The sequence below is a fragment of the Podarcis bocagei genome, assembly GCF_964188305.1.
Source record: "Podarcis bocagei genome assembly, chromosome: 8".
Lineage (NCBI taxonomy): Eukaryota > Metazoa > Chordata > Lepidosauria > Squamata > Lacertidae > Podarcis > Podarcis bocagei.
Window position 1 is genome coordinate 30,854,167 of NC_138133.1, and position 17,921 is coordinate 30,872,087.

A 17,921-nucleotide genomic window follows, 5' to 3' on the forward strand; every position below is an offset into this window, starting at 1 on the left:
CAAACAGCGAACTGCTACATTTATAGCACTATAAATGAAACTGACCCAAGCAGGGGGAGGAAAACTATAGGATTAAAAATAAATAAATGGAAATATAGGCAATTATATAGGCAGTGCTTTTTTCTGGGGGGATGCAGGGGGACGCATACCCCTAAACATTTTGTGAATCCAATGGTGGCTTCATTTCCTTTCCCGGTGATTTTCTTGAGTCAAAATGACAATACCCCTAAATATCTTTTTAGAATAAAAAGCACTCCGTTATTCAAATGCAATCCATTACTCAGACTGTGGACAGATTTGCACATGCATGAACCTCACTTGATGGATTGTGTGCTGAATGTGTTAACAGCAACCAGCAAAAAGCTGTGTGCTCGAGTTTGTCAATAGGCCAGAGATCCGGCCTTATTCTTTAGGAGTTCTGAGGTAGCACAAAATGATGCAGTAACAACACCTTCTGCTTGGTGGTCCACTGGTTCCCTTTCTGCCTATCATGTGTGTGGGGGGGGGGGAACCGTTGTCTTGCATTCTACGGAAAGTGCAGGATGAGAATAGGCAACTGGCCTGTAAAAAAGACAAAGGGGGGTAGGCTCTCCACCATATTGTCAGCTCTGCTTGATCTGCAACAGCATTTTGCACACATTCAAGTTGTCACTTGATGCTGCAGTCGCTATGACCTCATTCAAGTCAGTTCAGAAGCACCATGAGTCCTGTGTTTATGCACTCACCCTGCCACTCCCTGCTTGTATGGATTAACAATGTCCTTGTTTCTTGTTTTTTGTGCAACAGTTGATTTGCAACAGTTACTTCTGAACTGGGAAACTATGGTTTGTAGGGGGGGGGAATTCAGAACTATAAATCAGAGTTCCACCAACATGCAATATCAAGCTCTGATTTCCAGTCCTTCCTTCCCGTATAAAATCAACAAGTGAAGAATTTTTGCTATAACAGGTTTATAAAAATTAAACTGAGAAAACTCAAACAGATAATTAAACTTAATATGAAGCCTTCAACAGTAATCTCCAGACATTCCTGGAAAAATAATTAGATATTCAGTTACTATAAAATATGTGAATTACCATGTCTGGGAACTGTAGCAAAAATAACAGTGGCTTCATCCATTCATGGAGGAGAGGCAAGTTTTGCCAATTTCCCCTTCTCCTACACTAGCGTCCATACTCTTCCCAGGGGGCCCTCCAACTGTTCAGAGCAGATTTCTGGAAATTCCAATGGATCAGGGGGGGAATCAGTTAAAATCACCTCCCACCCACTTCCATTCACAGGAGGCTTCATGAGTAGGTCAATCATAGGATCTCTGGCTCCAACACAATGATTTAAAAGAGACTATGTAACCCAGGCATGGCCAAACCTGGCCCTCTAGCTGTTTTGGGACTACAACTCCCATCATCCCTAGCTAACAGGGCCAGTAGTAAGGGATGATGGGAATCATAGTCCCAAAACAGCTGGAGGGCTAAGTTTGGCCATGCCTGATCTATCCAATATGATCTATATAGCTGAATTTGTAATCCAGGTGGTGCCCTCCAGATGCAGACCAAGTCATAGGCAGGTAGCCACGTTAACTCACTGCAGGAAGCTCGACATGAGTCCTGACACTATAAAAAGTAACAATTTTGGTGCAGTTACAGGTAAGTGAGTTCTAGTCCAAGAAAGCTTATGCCACAATAAAAATGGTAATTATTTTAAGGCGTCACAGAAACTGATTAAGTCACATTACATCCCTGCCTTTCTGATGTAACTTTCCTTTGTAAACATTGTCAGTGTAGACCACAATATTGCACCCCACACATGTGGGAGCAAGCCCCACTGAACTCAACAGGACTTGCTTCTCAGCAGATATGTGTAGGACTGAACTGTCAGACAGTAAGCAACACAGAGCGACATCAAACTTACTAGCTAGGTGCATTTTTACAGATGGATCGCAAAGTCCTAATGAGATACTATTTATTCATAAAATATGAACTGCATTTCCCAAGTGCTAAAGGGCGCTATATACAAGTGTAACTTAAATAGCAAAAAAGTATATTAAAGCAACATCGTTATAGCTTAAGTGTTGAGGCGCATAAGGTGCCTCTGGCCTAGTTTTTCAGCAATTCCCCCTCAGTGACTTCAGCAGAGTCCCCCTACCCTCAAGAAGAAACATTTGGAGAGGGAGCTCAAGGGGCTGTGGGGCAGGACGGAGCAGCAAGGTCACTTTCTGGCCCTGTCTCTCTTATCTGTATCTAACTCGCATTTATTTTTAAGCCAATCATTAAGTAGTCATTCTAGATCTTTCCTCACCTCATTTGATTGTGTAACACAGGCCACAAAGAAGCAAGCTGCAATTCAGCAAGATATACTTGCAAGATATAGATTAAAAACAGGCTAACCACCAAATATTAGATAAGATTGCTCTAAATCACACCTAAATCACATTTTGGGCAACAAATTACTGTCTCAATGCCTCTCAGAAACAATGAAACTTTCACCATCGCAGCTTATGTAGAATGAATACCATTGATCCCCAGACAACTACAGCTTCAGCTTCACAAACACAAGTATTATCTTCCTTCTGAGGTAAAAAGCAATATACATTTTCATAATTATTCAATGCCACTCCAAAAAGCACTTGAACGTTCTGGGCCTAAATGCTGAACAACCTTAAAACTACAGAGAGGATTGTCTTAATTTGCGTAGGAATTTTTTGAACTGAAACTTGGCTTGGAGTTCTGTATTTCTGACACAGAAATATGAGCAGTCCTAAAAAATTTTCCTCAGCTGCAGTTCAACAAAGTTAATTGTCTTGGCACATACATTGGACTGAAAAGTTATGCTTGCTGCTTTGCACATCTGAAAGCCTCAACTTCCAATGCCAAATTCAATACATGATGTAGCTCAACACCAATATATATAGAAGTCCAAATTCTGACCATCAAAAGAACCTTAAAAATAGATGCAGGTTAGATTGTTTAAAGCAAAGTTCAGCTCCTCCTCAAAAATACAGCCTGGGAAATTTCATTACAGTTTTAAGAAGATGCCAGCAGATGGGTCAATTAAAATTAGGAGCAGTTCCCAGAATTAAATAGCACCCGATTTGATGCCTGCTCAAGATAATAGAGGTGGAGTTGGCTACAAAACTCCTTCCCTTCTCAGGCAGTTTTTGTACCACCAGGTGCATATGACAAATATTGTTAATGTCAGAACTCTTGTTGATTTTAAAAGAACAGTTTGCCTGATTTAAAGACAGATACCTGACAGCAAAATCTTTTGCCTTAAACTGTAATACTAAGCACACTTTCCTGGGAGTAAAGCTTATTGAACTCAGTGCAATTTACTTCTATGTAAACATGTATAGGAATGTGCTGCACATCTTGCAAGGCAGGAAAACAAACTTTTGCACGGTGTAGGACGGCCTGTAAAGCTAATGGAAATTCTATGCCATACAGGTAGCACTGTAATTTATTTATATATATATATATATATATATATATATATATATATATATATATACACACACACACACACACACACACGTCTGTATGACAAAGCAAAGAATTGTTTTTGCAGTTCAAAATGTACTGCAGATTCTTATCTGCAAATCTGCTAGGAAAAAGCCTATTTACATTTGAAGAAATCAGTAGACCAGCAAAACTTATGGGCTACAATTCAATGCTGAGTTAGGCATGAATAAAGTGTGCCTTTGTGTTGGACTGTGACCAATGGAAGCAGCAAGGAGGCCCCAAAAACACTTAAAAAAATGACCCATTTATAGTACTTTTGACTTGCTGCCACTGACTGAGATTTTGAAATGGCTAGCTAAAGGAATGGCTTGATTCCTAAATGGCAACATTTCCAGTTGCGGGGGGTGTGAGGGGGGTAATTTCTAACAAAAGGAATGATCCGTCAGTTTTCTGCAGCTGTGGCATTCAAAACATTCTCGCTTCAAGGAACCCTTTTCCATACAAACATGTCTGTTAAGGAATTCCTGTATGTTATAGAGGTTTCTGGAAAGTGTTTGGGGGAGCTGCCTGTGACAGGATGCTTTCAAAGCCTGCTGGGCCTCACCACTGTCTTCTTGAAAGAATCAACAGTGCGACCTAGAATGCATCCAACGCTCTCCTGGGCCTAGTGCACAAGCAAAGGGAAGATGAGCAGTAAGCAGGCAAGCTCTCAGAGGTTTGTATAATAATAATAATAATAATAATAATAATAATAATAATAATAATAATAATAATAATTTTTAATCTATAACCCACCCATCTGGCTGGGTTTCTCCAGCCACTCTGAGTGGCTTACAACATATATAAAAATACAACCAAACATTAGAAAAACAAAATATCCTATACAAGCAACAAACAGACCAATAAATAAATAGAAATCAACAACAACAATAAACAGTTTACAGTTATACTCAAATTAAAATACGGTAACCATCAACTCCAACTAAACATTTAACCAACAGCAACTCAACAAAAACTAAACAGAGGGACCAAAATGAGAACCATGTAAAACGTTTTAAAACATTTTAGCCAGTGACCGCAAACCAAGAGCTGTTCTAGCAATGTCCCAGTGGCCTCCCAGAAGCCTCTTTTAGCTGTTCAGAGTGAGTTTGGGCCCCGCCCAGAGTCTACCAGTTCATATTTGCTTATTGAAGAACCCTGAACCTCCAATAAGCCTCTTAAACATACGGTAACTGAAAACCACTGAACTAGAACTTAGTATGGTCACTTCCCAATCTGGAGAATTCTCCACTACTTTGAGGATTCCCAGGGCTGTGAGACATCACACAGATATGGATAGGGCACCCTGTCCCACATTTGCACCAGAAATGATTTTGTAAAAGTGAAGCAGTGAGCATCTTTGGAATGACTACTGTACATAAATAAATGGGAAGATCTATGTTGGATGTGCAGATCTCTTTTAGGCTTTTGTTATTTCCATTACACAGGGGAGTGAAATGAAGCTGAGAAAGTGTGATTATCAAATGCCATAGCTGAAAGAGGATTTGAACTTTGGCTAAATCCACCACTCCAGCCACTACACCAAGTTGGAGAAGGCTGTCTTTGATGTTCAAGCCCAAAGCAATGATGGTATACTAAAGAAAATACTCCTGGCAATCTTAGGAATTGCAATAGGATATAATAAGTAGTTACAAGTTATGTATGGCTCAAGATATTTAGGGATTTGCTAAGCACATCAATTTGTACCAGGAATGCTACTAGAATACAGTACAAGCCCTGGAGCATGGGTATATTCTCAGAAGTCCAGCTCCTTCAAATGGTGAAACCCTAGGCTTAGTTTCCAAAGAATAAAAAAGACAGCTTAGTCCTCATAAACGGACATAAATCACATTCAGTAGCCAAAGACTGAACAATTCTCCTTCCTCAGTGGATGCCACCACAATAAGGAAAATAGCCTTGATCTCACTTAGCAAGAATAGCTCAAGTGCCAACCAGAGATGAATTCCACTCTTCAGCCACAGAAATGATACGGCTGATGGTTCTAGGCTAAATTCAAAGCACATTCCAGTACTTTTTTTAGTGTTTTAACATTCTACAAGACATGCTACTACCATGGGAAACATCTTCTGGTCCCATGCCATTAAATAACATCACATTAAATTAACAAGATTTATAAAATATCTTAAGAACTCCACTGAACCTGAACAGTGTCATAAACCCCAGCTACTCAGGATCTGACTGTCACTGTACACAGATGGATCCTCCACAACCATCTCTGCAGAGGCAAGAAAATATCATACAATACAAGAACATGTTTTGTCTAGCGGACCATGATGTGACAGATTGGCCTTGGGTTCAAATTCTACCGCAGACATAATTTAAAAATGAGTCCTCAGCACCTGCATCCCATTTGTAAAATACATAGCCCTGCAACAACTCTTGCAGGAATTCTAATGCTACATCCATCGAGTTACAGCACTAGTATTACACATTTGCTGGCACAGTGGCTCATAGGATCTGCCAACTGTGTGCATTTTAATTTATTAATTATTTTTAAAACATCTGTAAGCTTGTCTTTCATCCAAGGAGCTCACAGCTCTCCTCTAAATCCACAGCTTCGTGAAGTAGGTTTGACTGATAAATTGCAATCTAAAGTTGCATAGTGAGCTTCATGGCTGAACTGTTATTTGAACACAGGCCTCCCAGGGAAGAGTAAAGTGCCTTCTTCACTACAATGCGCTGACTTCCCAGAGCAGGTGAGAGAAGATGCTTTCTTCAGCTGTAGGTACAATGGTGAATTTAAAACAGTTGGTTAATCATCTTCAAGAACAATACAGGAATCGACATCTATGAAAGTCAGGTTTAGAACTTCAATATTGTTGAAGAACTACAAAGTTCTCTGTATGCGAGGATATTGGTTCCCTCAAGTTTAAGCCAAAATTAGACTACTTCATGTGGGAAAATACTTAGGAAATAGAGCACAGCAGACCACCATAATGAACTAATTAATATAACTAATTAATTCAAGAGAAATTTGACAGAAAAAATAACAAAAGTGAAATACACCCATGTATTGTGTTTATGGGTTATTACAAATCTATTAATGCACTACAATTTGAAACATACTGCTTATTGCCATTGTAAAACCAGCAAATCATGCGAGAAGCATCTTTGTTGATGCCTGTATTCACATTTAAAATATATGCTAAGGGTGGGGGGGATCACTATATAGCGTTTTTCAAAAGGCTCTTGATGAATGGTGACAATCTCTATACAGTACACAGCTATACTGTACTTTCTAATTTCTGCATCAGCAGGAAACATTTTCATTTGACAAAATAGCTCTGGTGAGTTCCAGCACTATCTAGCCTTATAGAATTTAAGCCACTGATACATTAAACTTCCACTTCAAATCTATACTTACTGTGTAAAATGTCATAAGCCAGCCAGCAACAGAGGCAATATAGACACTAGGTGGACCATTGTTCAAGCTGAAATACATTAATTCTATACTGGAATTCCTCATCAGTGATTTCTCCCACTGAAAGCTCAACTAAATGACTAGACACAATCCACACACTGGTTACACAGGAATATTATGATGTTCGAGACAGTGATGCAAGTGAGTTACATGTGTTTTTAGAATTCTTGAACTGAGGAGTGGATGTGGGCAAAACATTCTAGCAGTCTTTCATAATGCTTTTCAAGCAAACTGTTTGGCATACACTACTTCATGAATTTCTCCCTTTTAGTGGCCTAGCAACGAAGGACTCAATGTTAAGTGTTTGGGACAAGAAGGCCACAGGAAAAGGCTGACTGAGATGGGAGGTTGAAAGCCAGCCAGGTGAACTGGCACTTCAATCAGCCCCGGGGGGCACCTAATAAAAATTCCAGCAGGCCCATAACTCGGGAGGAGGAATCAGCTTCTGCCACTACATGCTATTTATGTGATAGCGGAAGGTGCAAACACCTTACTTTTGAGAAAGGTGAGCACAGGAGAGTGGGCTTTCTTCACAGCATCCGTGCAAACGGAAATGGGGCCAGCCATCCTCCCTTCACCAGAAAGTCTGTAGGGAGGAAGCAGAATAACTGCCCAGTTCAGACAGCCTGGTAGGCAGGTGAGGCGGAGGGACACGTCAGAGGTATGTGAATACTTGCTACACCTGCTCACCTCGCCAGGGAGGCCTAAGCCAGCGGTGCCACCATGGGCTCCGCAGCCGCCCGTCGCTGCTGCCGCCCCCACCGCCGCCGCCTCTGGCAAAGCCGCCCGTCCCCTCAGCAGCCCGCTTTCCCTCATCCGTCCGCCCGCACCGGGTCTCGCGCATGACGTCAGACCGGTGGGCGGGGCATTCGGGACGCTGAGGAGACGGGAGATTTTTTTCGGCGAGCCCAGGCCCTTCCTTTTGTGACGTCACGAGCACAACAAGAACCTGGCCCCGGCTGGGCTGAGGTGAGTGGCCGGAAACCCGGGGGCTCGCGCTGACATCCCGCTTAACCTGTTGCTGCCGCCGGAGAGAGGACGGATGCAACCAGGAGCAGCACGCGCCGCCGAGGGCCGGAGCAGCAGCAGCAGCAGCAGCAGCAGCAGCAGCAGCCATGCCTGCTGTCTGCGGCCGCGATTCACTGCCATGGCCAATAGAGCCTCCCGGGTCTCGCTTTCCCCACCAGCCTGCCCTCTTCTCTCTCTCTCCCTCCCCGCCACCCCGCTCTCGTAACATGACAAGCCTGAAACTTGTGTGAACACACGAAACGCTGTCTGGCTTTTCCAGTATAGCGTGTCTTTCCAAACAGGTCCTGGAGAGAGAGGAGTGGCACCACTTCTTTTCTTTTTCCCCAGCAAGCTGCATGAACGCGATAGAGTTGCATTGTTCAGTCGTGCAGACGTAAAGAGTATCTAAAAACAGATTTTGGCTTGAAAAAGGAAAACACCCCGCGAATTCCCCACCCCTTTTCCTGCTTTGTTTCCTTGCACTGGAAACGTGCGCAAGGCACAAATCACAAGTCGCGTGTTCATCAGGGGGCTTCCTACAGAAACAATCCCTTTTGGACAAAAATACTTTTGCTTCAGAGTCTCAGTTCCTCTGCAATGCGGATGTATTTCTAATTCGCAAGTTCGTTGGCGAATTTTCTTTAAAGTTACCCATTGTTATCTGGAGTCACGTTTCTCAAAAAAATACATTTCCAGACGTCAAAAATAGGAGGAAAAACTCTGTCGAAGTCTACTGTGACTTTATGAAGTATTTATTAAAATCAATGGGGAAGTCAGAAGAACACCCCCACCATCAGGACACAGGCGCCCCATAACAAATGTTCTGCTTACAAACGATAAACACACTATACTGTATGCAACTTTTTGTCATCTTGAGCCACTTATATTCAAGAAAGGTATTCTAACCAGAGTAAAAGCCGCATTTGTTTTTGTTTTTAAACCACCATTAGGACTGCCTGCACATCTGACTAATCCACTCTGTTGCTGCAAACTTAAACTCCCCCATCCCAACCAAACCATGACTAGAGCCAAGAAAAAAAGGCACGGTCTCGGCAATTTCTACACATTTCTACATTGGAAAAGGTTATCCCGTGACTGACTACACGATTCGAAGGCACACACCATTAGCTAGATCGTTGGCTCTTCAAATTTCAAAGCATCTTTCTGAACGGTAAACCCATTTCTCCGTGAGCCCACACAAAATTAACAAAACTCCAAGCCATTTCCCCGAATATTAAAGTCAGGCCTTGCAAATACATTCCTTGTAACATGATCCCCAACTGGCTTGGTTCTATTGCAAGCTAGATAAGCCAACGATCACATACACGAGATTTGATGGGGGAGTAGAAGCAGCAAGCACGCCATAACCAGATATTAGATTTCAAGTTAACAGTCTCGCCGAACAACCACAGTGCCTTCTCAAACCCCTAAATATATGTTATAATAATGTGATCATTTGCATGCAAAGTGAAATATTAGTAAATCCGCTTGAGAAAGCATTTTAGTTGCATTATCGCAGCAGCCCCCCAAGCACCGTGTCTTTCATCTTCTAAAACTAGATTATGATTGTGTCATTTGAGGTCAATACATTTATTCACTTGAGGTATCGCTACACGAATCTCGTTTTTAAACCCGCTTTACAGTTAAAAGAGGCTTTTGAGAATTCCCGCCCCCCCCCATTCCCAGCGGACGAAAAGCCAACATTTCTAGATATTCTTTAAAGCCACCGCTAGCTGTAAACTTGACATTCATGAACATTTCCAAAAAAATCAAAGAGATAAATGATCCGGTATAACCACTTACGTATTTCTTTTGAATTATATTCCTCTTGGGTCTTTCTTTGCTCATTCTGATATCCAGATTCTGATTGCAAATGGGGGAAATTGCTTCATGAATTAAAAGCCGCAACCAATTTGAAGGAAAAAAAATCCCTTTTTTTGTTTCTTGTTTGTAGTGGTTTCTTGTAATCCGATATTCTTCGCACACAATACAATCCTCCTTGCAATAAATCCAATATGTTGGGTGGTGGGGTCAAAAAAGAAGAAAAAATACAAATGTAGAGCAAACCACCAAAAAAAGAAAAATCACTTTAGAGATTCATAATGGAAATTTTACACCCTACACACAAAACCGCCCTTGATGTCCTCTTTTTCTTTTTCCCAGGCCACCAAAGCGATCCGTAGGCCCGTAGTGTCCGAGGCGTAGTTTACATCTTGAAGAGCGGAGAAAAGATTTGAAAGGGGAAGGTATTTTTTTTAATGTTGGAAGTCACGTTTCTACTGCTGCAGCACAGACAACTCCAGCAGCACTGAAGGCTGCACTCACACACACGCACGCGCACACACCCCGTAGGAGTCTGCTTCTTCAGTTTCCCCCTCCGCCCCACCAATGAGAGCAGCTAGCTCTCCAGCAGCAACTTTAAATGGCCCGATTTTTAAAAAATATTATATTATGTATATAGATAGACAGGCAGGCAGGCAGGCAGACCGGAGTAAGGGGGGGCGGGAGGGGAGGAGGGGGCGGCAGAGAGAGAGAGAGAGAGAGAGAGAGAGAGAGAGAGAGAGAAGGGTTAGGGCTTCGCCTCAATTCTTAACGTGGTCCCAGCCGCAAAGAGATCACTCCGGCTGCATCCCCGCAGCTGCAAGCCCAACCGTGCCGTGCCGCTTGGCAGCCGTGCCCTGGTCGTCCTTCCGCCCTCACCCGCCTGGGGGCCGCTCTCCAGCCGGAGGCGCCGAGCGCAGCTGATGCCGCCGGGGCGAGGAATCCCGGTGCAGAATTTGAGGACAATCCCTGCGCCCGCGACACGCTCCGCCGCCAGCTCTTCTCCTTTCTGTGTCTGCAAAGCTCTTTAATTGTCCTCCCTTGCCCTCCCTCCCCCTTCGCCTGGCGAGCAAACGCGACCTCCTCGTCCGGCTACATCTCCCGCTCTCCGTGCGCAAAGGGCCCGGGTCGCGGTCCTGGGCGGGGGGGCTCTGCCTCGCGTGCCCGGGAGGGGAGGAAGCGAGGAGGAGGAGTAGGAGAGGGAGAAGGAGAAGGAGAAAGAGGAGAAGCAGCAGCAGGAGGAGGAGAAGCAGAAGCAGCAGCAGCAGCTCCGCGCACGGGTGCGTTCGAATCGCCCTTGGTCTCCGGAAAAGTTGTAGTCCCCTCACCACAAAATGGCTACAATAATTGCAGGGAGAAACTACAAGTCCCAGGCTGGGCGGCGCGCGCAGCTGCGGCAGGGATGGCCTGATTGGGCGCCGGGAGAGGGATTGTCCTCGAGGCACCTTTCTTTCACCTCCCGCCCCGCCCCCTTTCGGTGCCAAGCCTGGGCGCAAGCGGAGGCGGCTCTTGCGCGCGTGCGGCGCCGTGACGAGTCCGGCTGCGCTGGCAGCGAGGTCGTGGCTTCGGCGAGGAGGCGTCAGGCAAGGAGGAGACGGGGCTGCCTGATTAATATACATAATATATATGCAAATACATATGCATGTGTGTGTGTGTGTGTGTGTGTATGTATATATGTGTGTGTGTGTGTGTGTGTGTGTGTGTATATATATATATATATATATATATATATATATATATATATATATATATATATGTATATGCATATGTATGTGTTTGTGTGTATACGGTATATCTCTCTCGTTTTATATTTCGTATTGCGTCCATGCGGTTTAAGTAAAGGGGATGCTGGAGACAGAAGAAGAAGAAGAAGAAGAAGAAGAAGAGGAGGAGGAGTTTGGATTTGATATCCCACCTTTCACTCCCCTTCAGGAGTCTCAAAGCGGCTAACATTCTCCTTTCCCTTCCTCCCCCACAACAAACACTCTGTGAGGTGAGTGGGGCTGAGAGACTTCAAAGAAGTGTGACTAGCCCAAGGTCACCCAGCAGCTGAATGTGGAGGAGCGGAGACTCAAACCCGGTTCCCCAGATTACGAGACTACCGCTCTTAACCACTACACCACACTGGTGTAGGGAGTTGTGGGCTGTTCGATTGGACGGCTGTGGAAAAAAGAGGAGCCCAGGCCAGCGCGGGCGCGGGTGAGGAGATCAAGGGCAGGAAATGCAACCTAAGAATCATCCATAGCATATGGAGGAACTGAGGAAAAAAGTGAAAAAGTTCATAATGGGGTGGGGGACGTTGGTAAGGAGTTGCCATGGGAAACTGACAGGTATCCATATGTGCAGCCTGAGCCCCCACCCCTCATCTCTCCAGTTGCAACGAAGCATGCATAGGGTCACACTGTGGCCCATGCAGAGAATGGGTCTTATTTGACTGGAGGAGGAGAGAGAAAATCCGTCTAAGAAGGATGCACTTTTCCTAGAAGGGGAAAACCCAAAAGGGCCACATTCTAGAGGCAGGCTTTTTCTTGGGAAAATAGGGATTACATTGCCTTTTAAAAAGCAGCAATAAAAAGAGCATTTATCTAAATTACAAGCTGGACAGAAAATACCTCTTGCTGGTTGCTAAGTAGTTGTTGGGAGACTATAGCTTGGGTTTCCAGCCAGTGTTACCTCAGGACAATAAGCCTGGTTTATAGAAAACTTGCTCAACATGTCTCCAAGGTATTCTAAGGTCATACCCCTCCGCCTTTCTCTAATGCTGTATCATATTGTGTGTGTGTGTGCAACAGGCAGGCCAGTGGAAAGGGCATATTTTAATGAATGTATTTATGTATAAGTTTCCGGGGCTTTTTGCTACCAGTTTTAACATGCTCCATAGTAGCAATCTCAAATTAAAAAAATAAATAAAATTGGTATAGATAGCAAAAACACCTTTAATAAATATGGCACAGGTCAGTAAAGGATCATTTTAGTCTCTTCCTGCTATAAACTAAGTTTGGCACTTACTTGGCCTCTTGCTTTCTTTATCATGGTCTAATTCATCTTGCGGGTCCATTTATAGGGCTTGTTCCAAACAAATCAATCCTATGCATGTCTACTCAGAACTTCCTTAGGGAAGGAATATCACAGCTTCAGCATCACCACAAAGAAGGCCCTGTCTCACATTACCACCAACCACACTTTCAACAGTGGGTACACACTTAGCCAGGTCTCCAATTAAGATTTCACCATGTGATTATTTTCATAGGGTAGTAGGTGTTCTTTAAGGTATCCTGTGTCTCTAGACCATTTAGGACTTAAAGCATGGGTAGGCAAACTAAGGCCTGGGGGCCGGATCTGGCCCAATCGCCTTCTAAATCCAGCCTGCGGATGGTCCGGGAATCAACGTGCTTTTACATGAGTGGAATGTGTCCTTTTTTTTTAATTAAATCTGCCAAAATCTATACGTCCAGATTTTTCTGGCAACTGAATCCCCGTTTCTGACAACCAAATCTCAGCCATGTTCGGGGAATTCTGGACATATGGCAACCCTTGTTATATGCTTTATTTGCCCTGCAGCAGTCAATCCCCCAGCAGACACATTTTTTACCTGTTGTAGTTTCCAGCCTATTCAGAAGCAGCCCCAAAGAGAGAGCGCATTCCAATACTCCGGTCTAGAAATGATTAAGGTATTAATTGCTACAGAAAACTGTTAAGAAGTTTTCTAAGCTGTAAGTTATATGAGGGACTACCTCTGAAGACTGCTCTCAAACTGCAATTAGCTTCAGGAGCTAGTCATTGAGAAGACATTTCAGTGATGCTTAAAGAGCTACACTAACTCGCAGGCCAATTTCAGACACAATTCCGTGCACTGAGGCTTGCTTTAAAAGCTGTCCGCAACCTTGGAAAGGGATACCTACTTCCAAATTAAATACCTTCAGAAGTCCCCCTCCAAGTATCCCATCATCAGACAGCGACTGGGCCTTCTTGTTTGGGACACCCCAGTTTCCCCTGGAGAATGTAGGCCTGGCACCTTCATTTGTCTTCTTAAAAAGGCTTCTTAACTTTATTTCCCCCAGGCCTTCTAATTTTACGAGATTTTTATGCTACCATTTTAACATTTGATTGCTTTTGGATTAAGCTGGTGACATGGTCAAATGCATCTTACTGTTGTCTTTAATAAAAAGCTGTGATTTAATTGAAATCTATTTGAGCTAGGTCAGTGGAATAGTAAAGTGCTTTTAACATGTAAAAAGGTTAAATTTGTCCACGATGCATGAAAAAAAAATTGGTGTATGTATACCCTCTTGATCCCAGCTTTATACTTTAGAAGAGGCAGGCACTAGCACTCTGTTTCAGGAATGATCTGATCAGTATTCCACACTCCTCTCTTCCTAATAAGCAGACTTGGAAAAACACGTTTCTCTTGTGATCAGTCATCCATATGAAGACTTTAATAAAACAAACAATTTAAGTAAAAAGCCTGATACATTCATGCAGCACTCTCCATAAGCCAATTAGAGAGACTAATTGTGGTAGGCCTCAAAAGTGAGTTAGCAAGTTTATTCTAATGAACAAAGTATAGAGGAGGAATAGAACATGTACTTGCTGCTGGCAAGGCGATCCATTCATGTGGTCTTGAAAGGATGCAAATGGTCTTGTCTGAAAGATAACTTATTTGTTCCTCTATTGGACAGCAAAAGGCATTGCGCAAGTTGGCTGGCATCCCATTTGAAAGGTGCTGAGTCAATTGACTTCCTGGTATGTTGTGTCTGCTGCGGCAAGCTTTAAACAGTGCCCCTGAAAATACCTGTTTTGTTGTGTATCCTTCCCATCTTTTAGCCAGATAACATAGTTAGTAAATTCATGTGGTAGAGTCCTTCCTAGTTTATACAGTGACAGGTGGGGAAGTATGGTGTGTGTGTTTTTTCATTAACTCCAATTAAATATCAACAGCAACAACTTCCTTGCATGTGGAAAACTAACACATCAAGTAAAAAAAACGTTCTAGGTGCAAGAAGCTTCCATCAAAATATTCATAAATGCTATACTGCATCTGCAGCCTAGTTGAGGAATGCCTTTACTAGGTGGTTTTGCTTGTTGTGTAAATTATCCTCCCCACCTTCATACTATTTTTGCTACCTCTTCCACATTTATTCTTATTTTAATTTTACACTAGTGAAATGTCCATCATTAGGATAGGCAGGTTATGGGTGTGCAGAAGAAGGGCATGTATATTGCAGGGAGGGGGCTGTCCATAGAGTTTCCTGTTCATAGGGGTTGGCACCCATAACCTGCCAGGGCTACACCATAAAATAACAAAGAGCCTATCTCACCAGCAAGGCCACTATTTTCAATTTGCACAGGACACATGAAATGGCTGGAAGCAACATGTGAGAATTCTGGGTTCACATGCCTCATGCCTTGCAGTTTAAGGAGTCCCACGGAGAGTGCCCTGAGGAACCAAAGCAGATGGAGGAATGGTGGGAGGAGGAGTGATGAGACCTTCTGAAAGTTGATCCTTCTGCCAAGAAGGATCTTTACCTTCTCCCAGCAGTCCACTAGGTGAGGAGAGAAAGGGAGAAGTTGGGGAAAAGAGATAGACCAGACCACTTTTGTATTTGACCCCTCCATGCCCCTGCCCACATGCACCCCCTGACAGATGACTGTCAACGGACTGCAGCACCATAGCAGGAAAAAATGTTCCCCCTCATTGGTGAAGACAGGATCACAGGTGCGGATCACAGGTATGACTCAGTGTAAGGCAACTTGATATATTTACTGTGCCTACTGAATCCAGCACTTTCTAGGTGTCAGCAAAAATGTGCACAGATTGTTCTGTTTCTCATAACAAATTAAATTGTGAAGCGGGGCAAGCATAAGTGATTCATGCGACAAATGTGTAGATTAAAAAAACCATATTTAAATTATACCAGGCTTTATCATTACTGATTAAACACGGGGGGGGGGGGTTGTGATATAAGTTCTTTTAAGGTTGCAACCCTAAATCCACTTACCCGGGAGTAAGTCCCATTCACTTCAACAGGACTTACTTCTGAGTAGACATGGTTGGGATTGCTCTGCTAAGCTTCCAATGTATTTTATTTTCAATCATTTCTTTCCTTGCCTCACAAAGTCATGCATGCATCCCCAAGTATAAATTTTCGGTTGTAGCTAATATTCTGCAACTTGCAGGTGCAGCTACGTCACTTCCAGAACAAAGACTGGATTGCAAGGGAGAAACAACCCTAAGCGTGAGGTGTTTTGGAAGTAGATCCTACTAGTTTCAGCCTAAAACAATATGACAGCAAACTGTTCGTTAATTTATTAATATTGTATTTTTACTTCTCAAGAGGCAGGAAGCATTGCTGGGATTTCCTGCCTCAGGTAACAGGAGAGCGTGAGTGGTCTTTGGTACTATGTAGCCAGTAACCATGATAAGCAATGCTTAGCTAACCTCCAAACACTTTAGTCACTGCTGCTCACAGGGTGGGGAGAGGCAAGGTGGTGAGGTCAGTGCGGTCCAATTCCCCCCGTGGAGTCAATCTGGCACTCTCGCTACTAAGTTCACATTGTGATAACCCTCCCTTTGCCTTCCCTGCTTCCTCTTAGTAAGCAGCAGAGACTCAGCTGTTGGGAGGTCAGCATCTGGTGTTCCACCTTCTGCAGTAAAATATCCTATGCTGACCCTGTTTTACTCAGAAGTAAATCCCACTTAACACAGTGAGACTTACTCCCAGGCCTAAATGTTTTACATAGGATATACTTTAGAGTAAGCTCTATTTAAACAACTAGAGCAAACAGGTACCTGATATGGTGCTTTGACCACCATGTCAGTGCAGCATCAACATTATGAACAGGCTACTAGGATTGTGACCTTCAGTGCAGCTACACATATAACTCTCTGAATAAATAGTATCTGCTCAGTCAGTGTGACACTGTATTTTCATTGGCTCTTGCCAACACCTTTGGTATTCTTGTTTAACCAAAAGATAGGCCAAAGGTGTATGGCAAGTATCTTTTTATTCTAGCTGTTGCAGTTCCAAGGCCATCGCTCCAGCTGACAAGACCAAATTTAGAAAAGAATTATTTTCTTAACCTCATCTCTTTCTCTGGAAAAAGGGACAAAGAGCAAGATTTCATTGTCCTGTTATTTGTCTTCCTTTTGTCACAGCTTCCTTGACCTCAAAGGTTGAATTTTACAGTTGACTGGGTTGTTATAAACTCTAAAGTCATGTAAAGAAATGGAATGTGCACCAACTGTAAGCTATTAACATGCTTATCTGTTGACAAATAATTATGTTTTACTTTTGTCTCACCTGCTAATCTTTACTCTCACTTAGGTTTAAAGGTGAAAGATCACAAGCTCAAGAGATTCAGTTTCAGTTTCAAGATTGATAAAATCTTTTCTCTTGTGCTATTGATCCAATTGCACAATTCCACTAAAACCTATCCACCAGATGTTTTTTAAAGATGCATGGCCAAGAAATGTAAACGAGCAACACTACAGCCTTGGGATACATAGATGTCATCTTGACCAAGATACAGTAAATTTCTGCAGTGCTGTAGATTATGTGAACTACATGAGTGGGGCTCTGAAGTATCTTAAGCAGAATCTGCTGACTGGTAAATGGAACTAACATCATTATCCTGAGTGCATTATTTGACCCATGGATTTCAGTGCTCAGCATAGCAATCTTTCTCAGTTCACATTTGTGAGTATAGGATTCCTAAATGTAAGGATAGCCACAAACCGCATCATATGTTTAATTTCAGCAAGCACAACTGATTACTCTAAAAAGCCCTAAAGTTTTTTCTTTGGTCTACAATGTTTTCAGAGCTGTTGTGTAGGGAGTGCTCCATGCCTCTGCCCTCCTGCCCATCCCTCGCTCGCTCAAATGTCAGTTTTGTTCCTGGGGAAGGTTCTGAGAGTCCTTCTGATTTCCATTGCCCTCTCCCTTGCTGCTCTACAAGCAGGCAGCAACATTATTTGGGGGGAGTGGGGGAGAAACTAGATAAAAAGAAACCACCACCACCAATTTCCAAGACCAACAAGGAGAGTGCCAAGAAGTCCACAGCAGCTCTGGGCACTAGGAGCCACCAACCCATTCATCCCCAGCTCAACTTAATGGTTACTGGAGGCAGGCAGGGTATGTGTGCACACACAAGGGTGC

At 43.3% G+C, this 17,921-nt stretch overlaps 1 protein-coding gene across 3 annotated transcripts in view; it reads right to left on the reverse strand.

Annotated features, from left to right (window-relative positions):
• The window catches only part of JARID2 (jumonji and AT-rich interaction domain containing 2), a 192,622-nt gene extending 181,515 nt beyond the window's left edge, over positions 1-11,107 (reverse strand). The window contains exon 1 of one of the 3 annotated variants that reach the window (XM_081206170.1): positions 9,748-11,107. In XM_081206170.1, coding sequence (XP_081062296.1) covers positions 9,748-9,792 — 45 coding nt within the window. In that variant the 5' untranslated portion in view covers positions 9,793-11,107. Of the gene's footprint in view, positions 1-7,626; positions 7,770-9,747 lie in introns of those variants that run through there. The other 2 variants (XM_081206169.1, XM_081206171.1) reach the window with 2 other exon arrangements.
• Between the last annotated feature and the right edge of the window lie 6,814 nt (positions 11,108-17,921).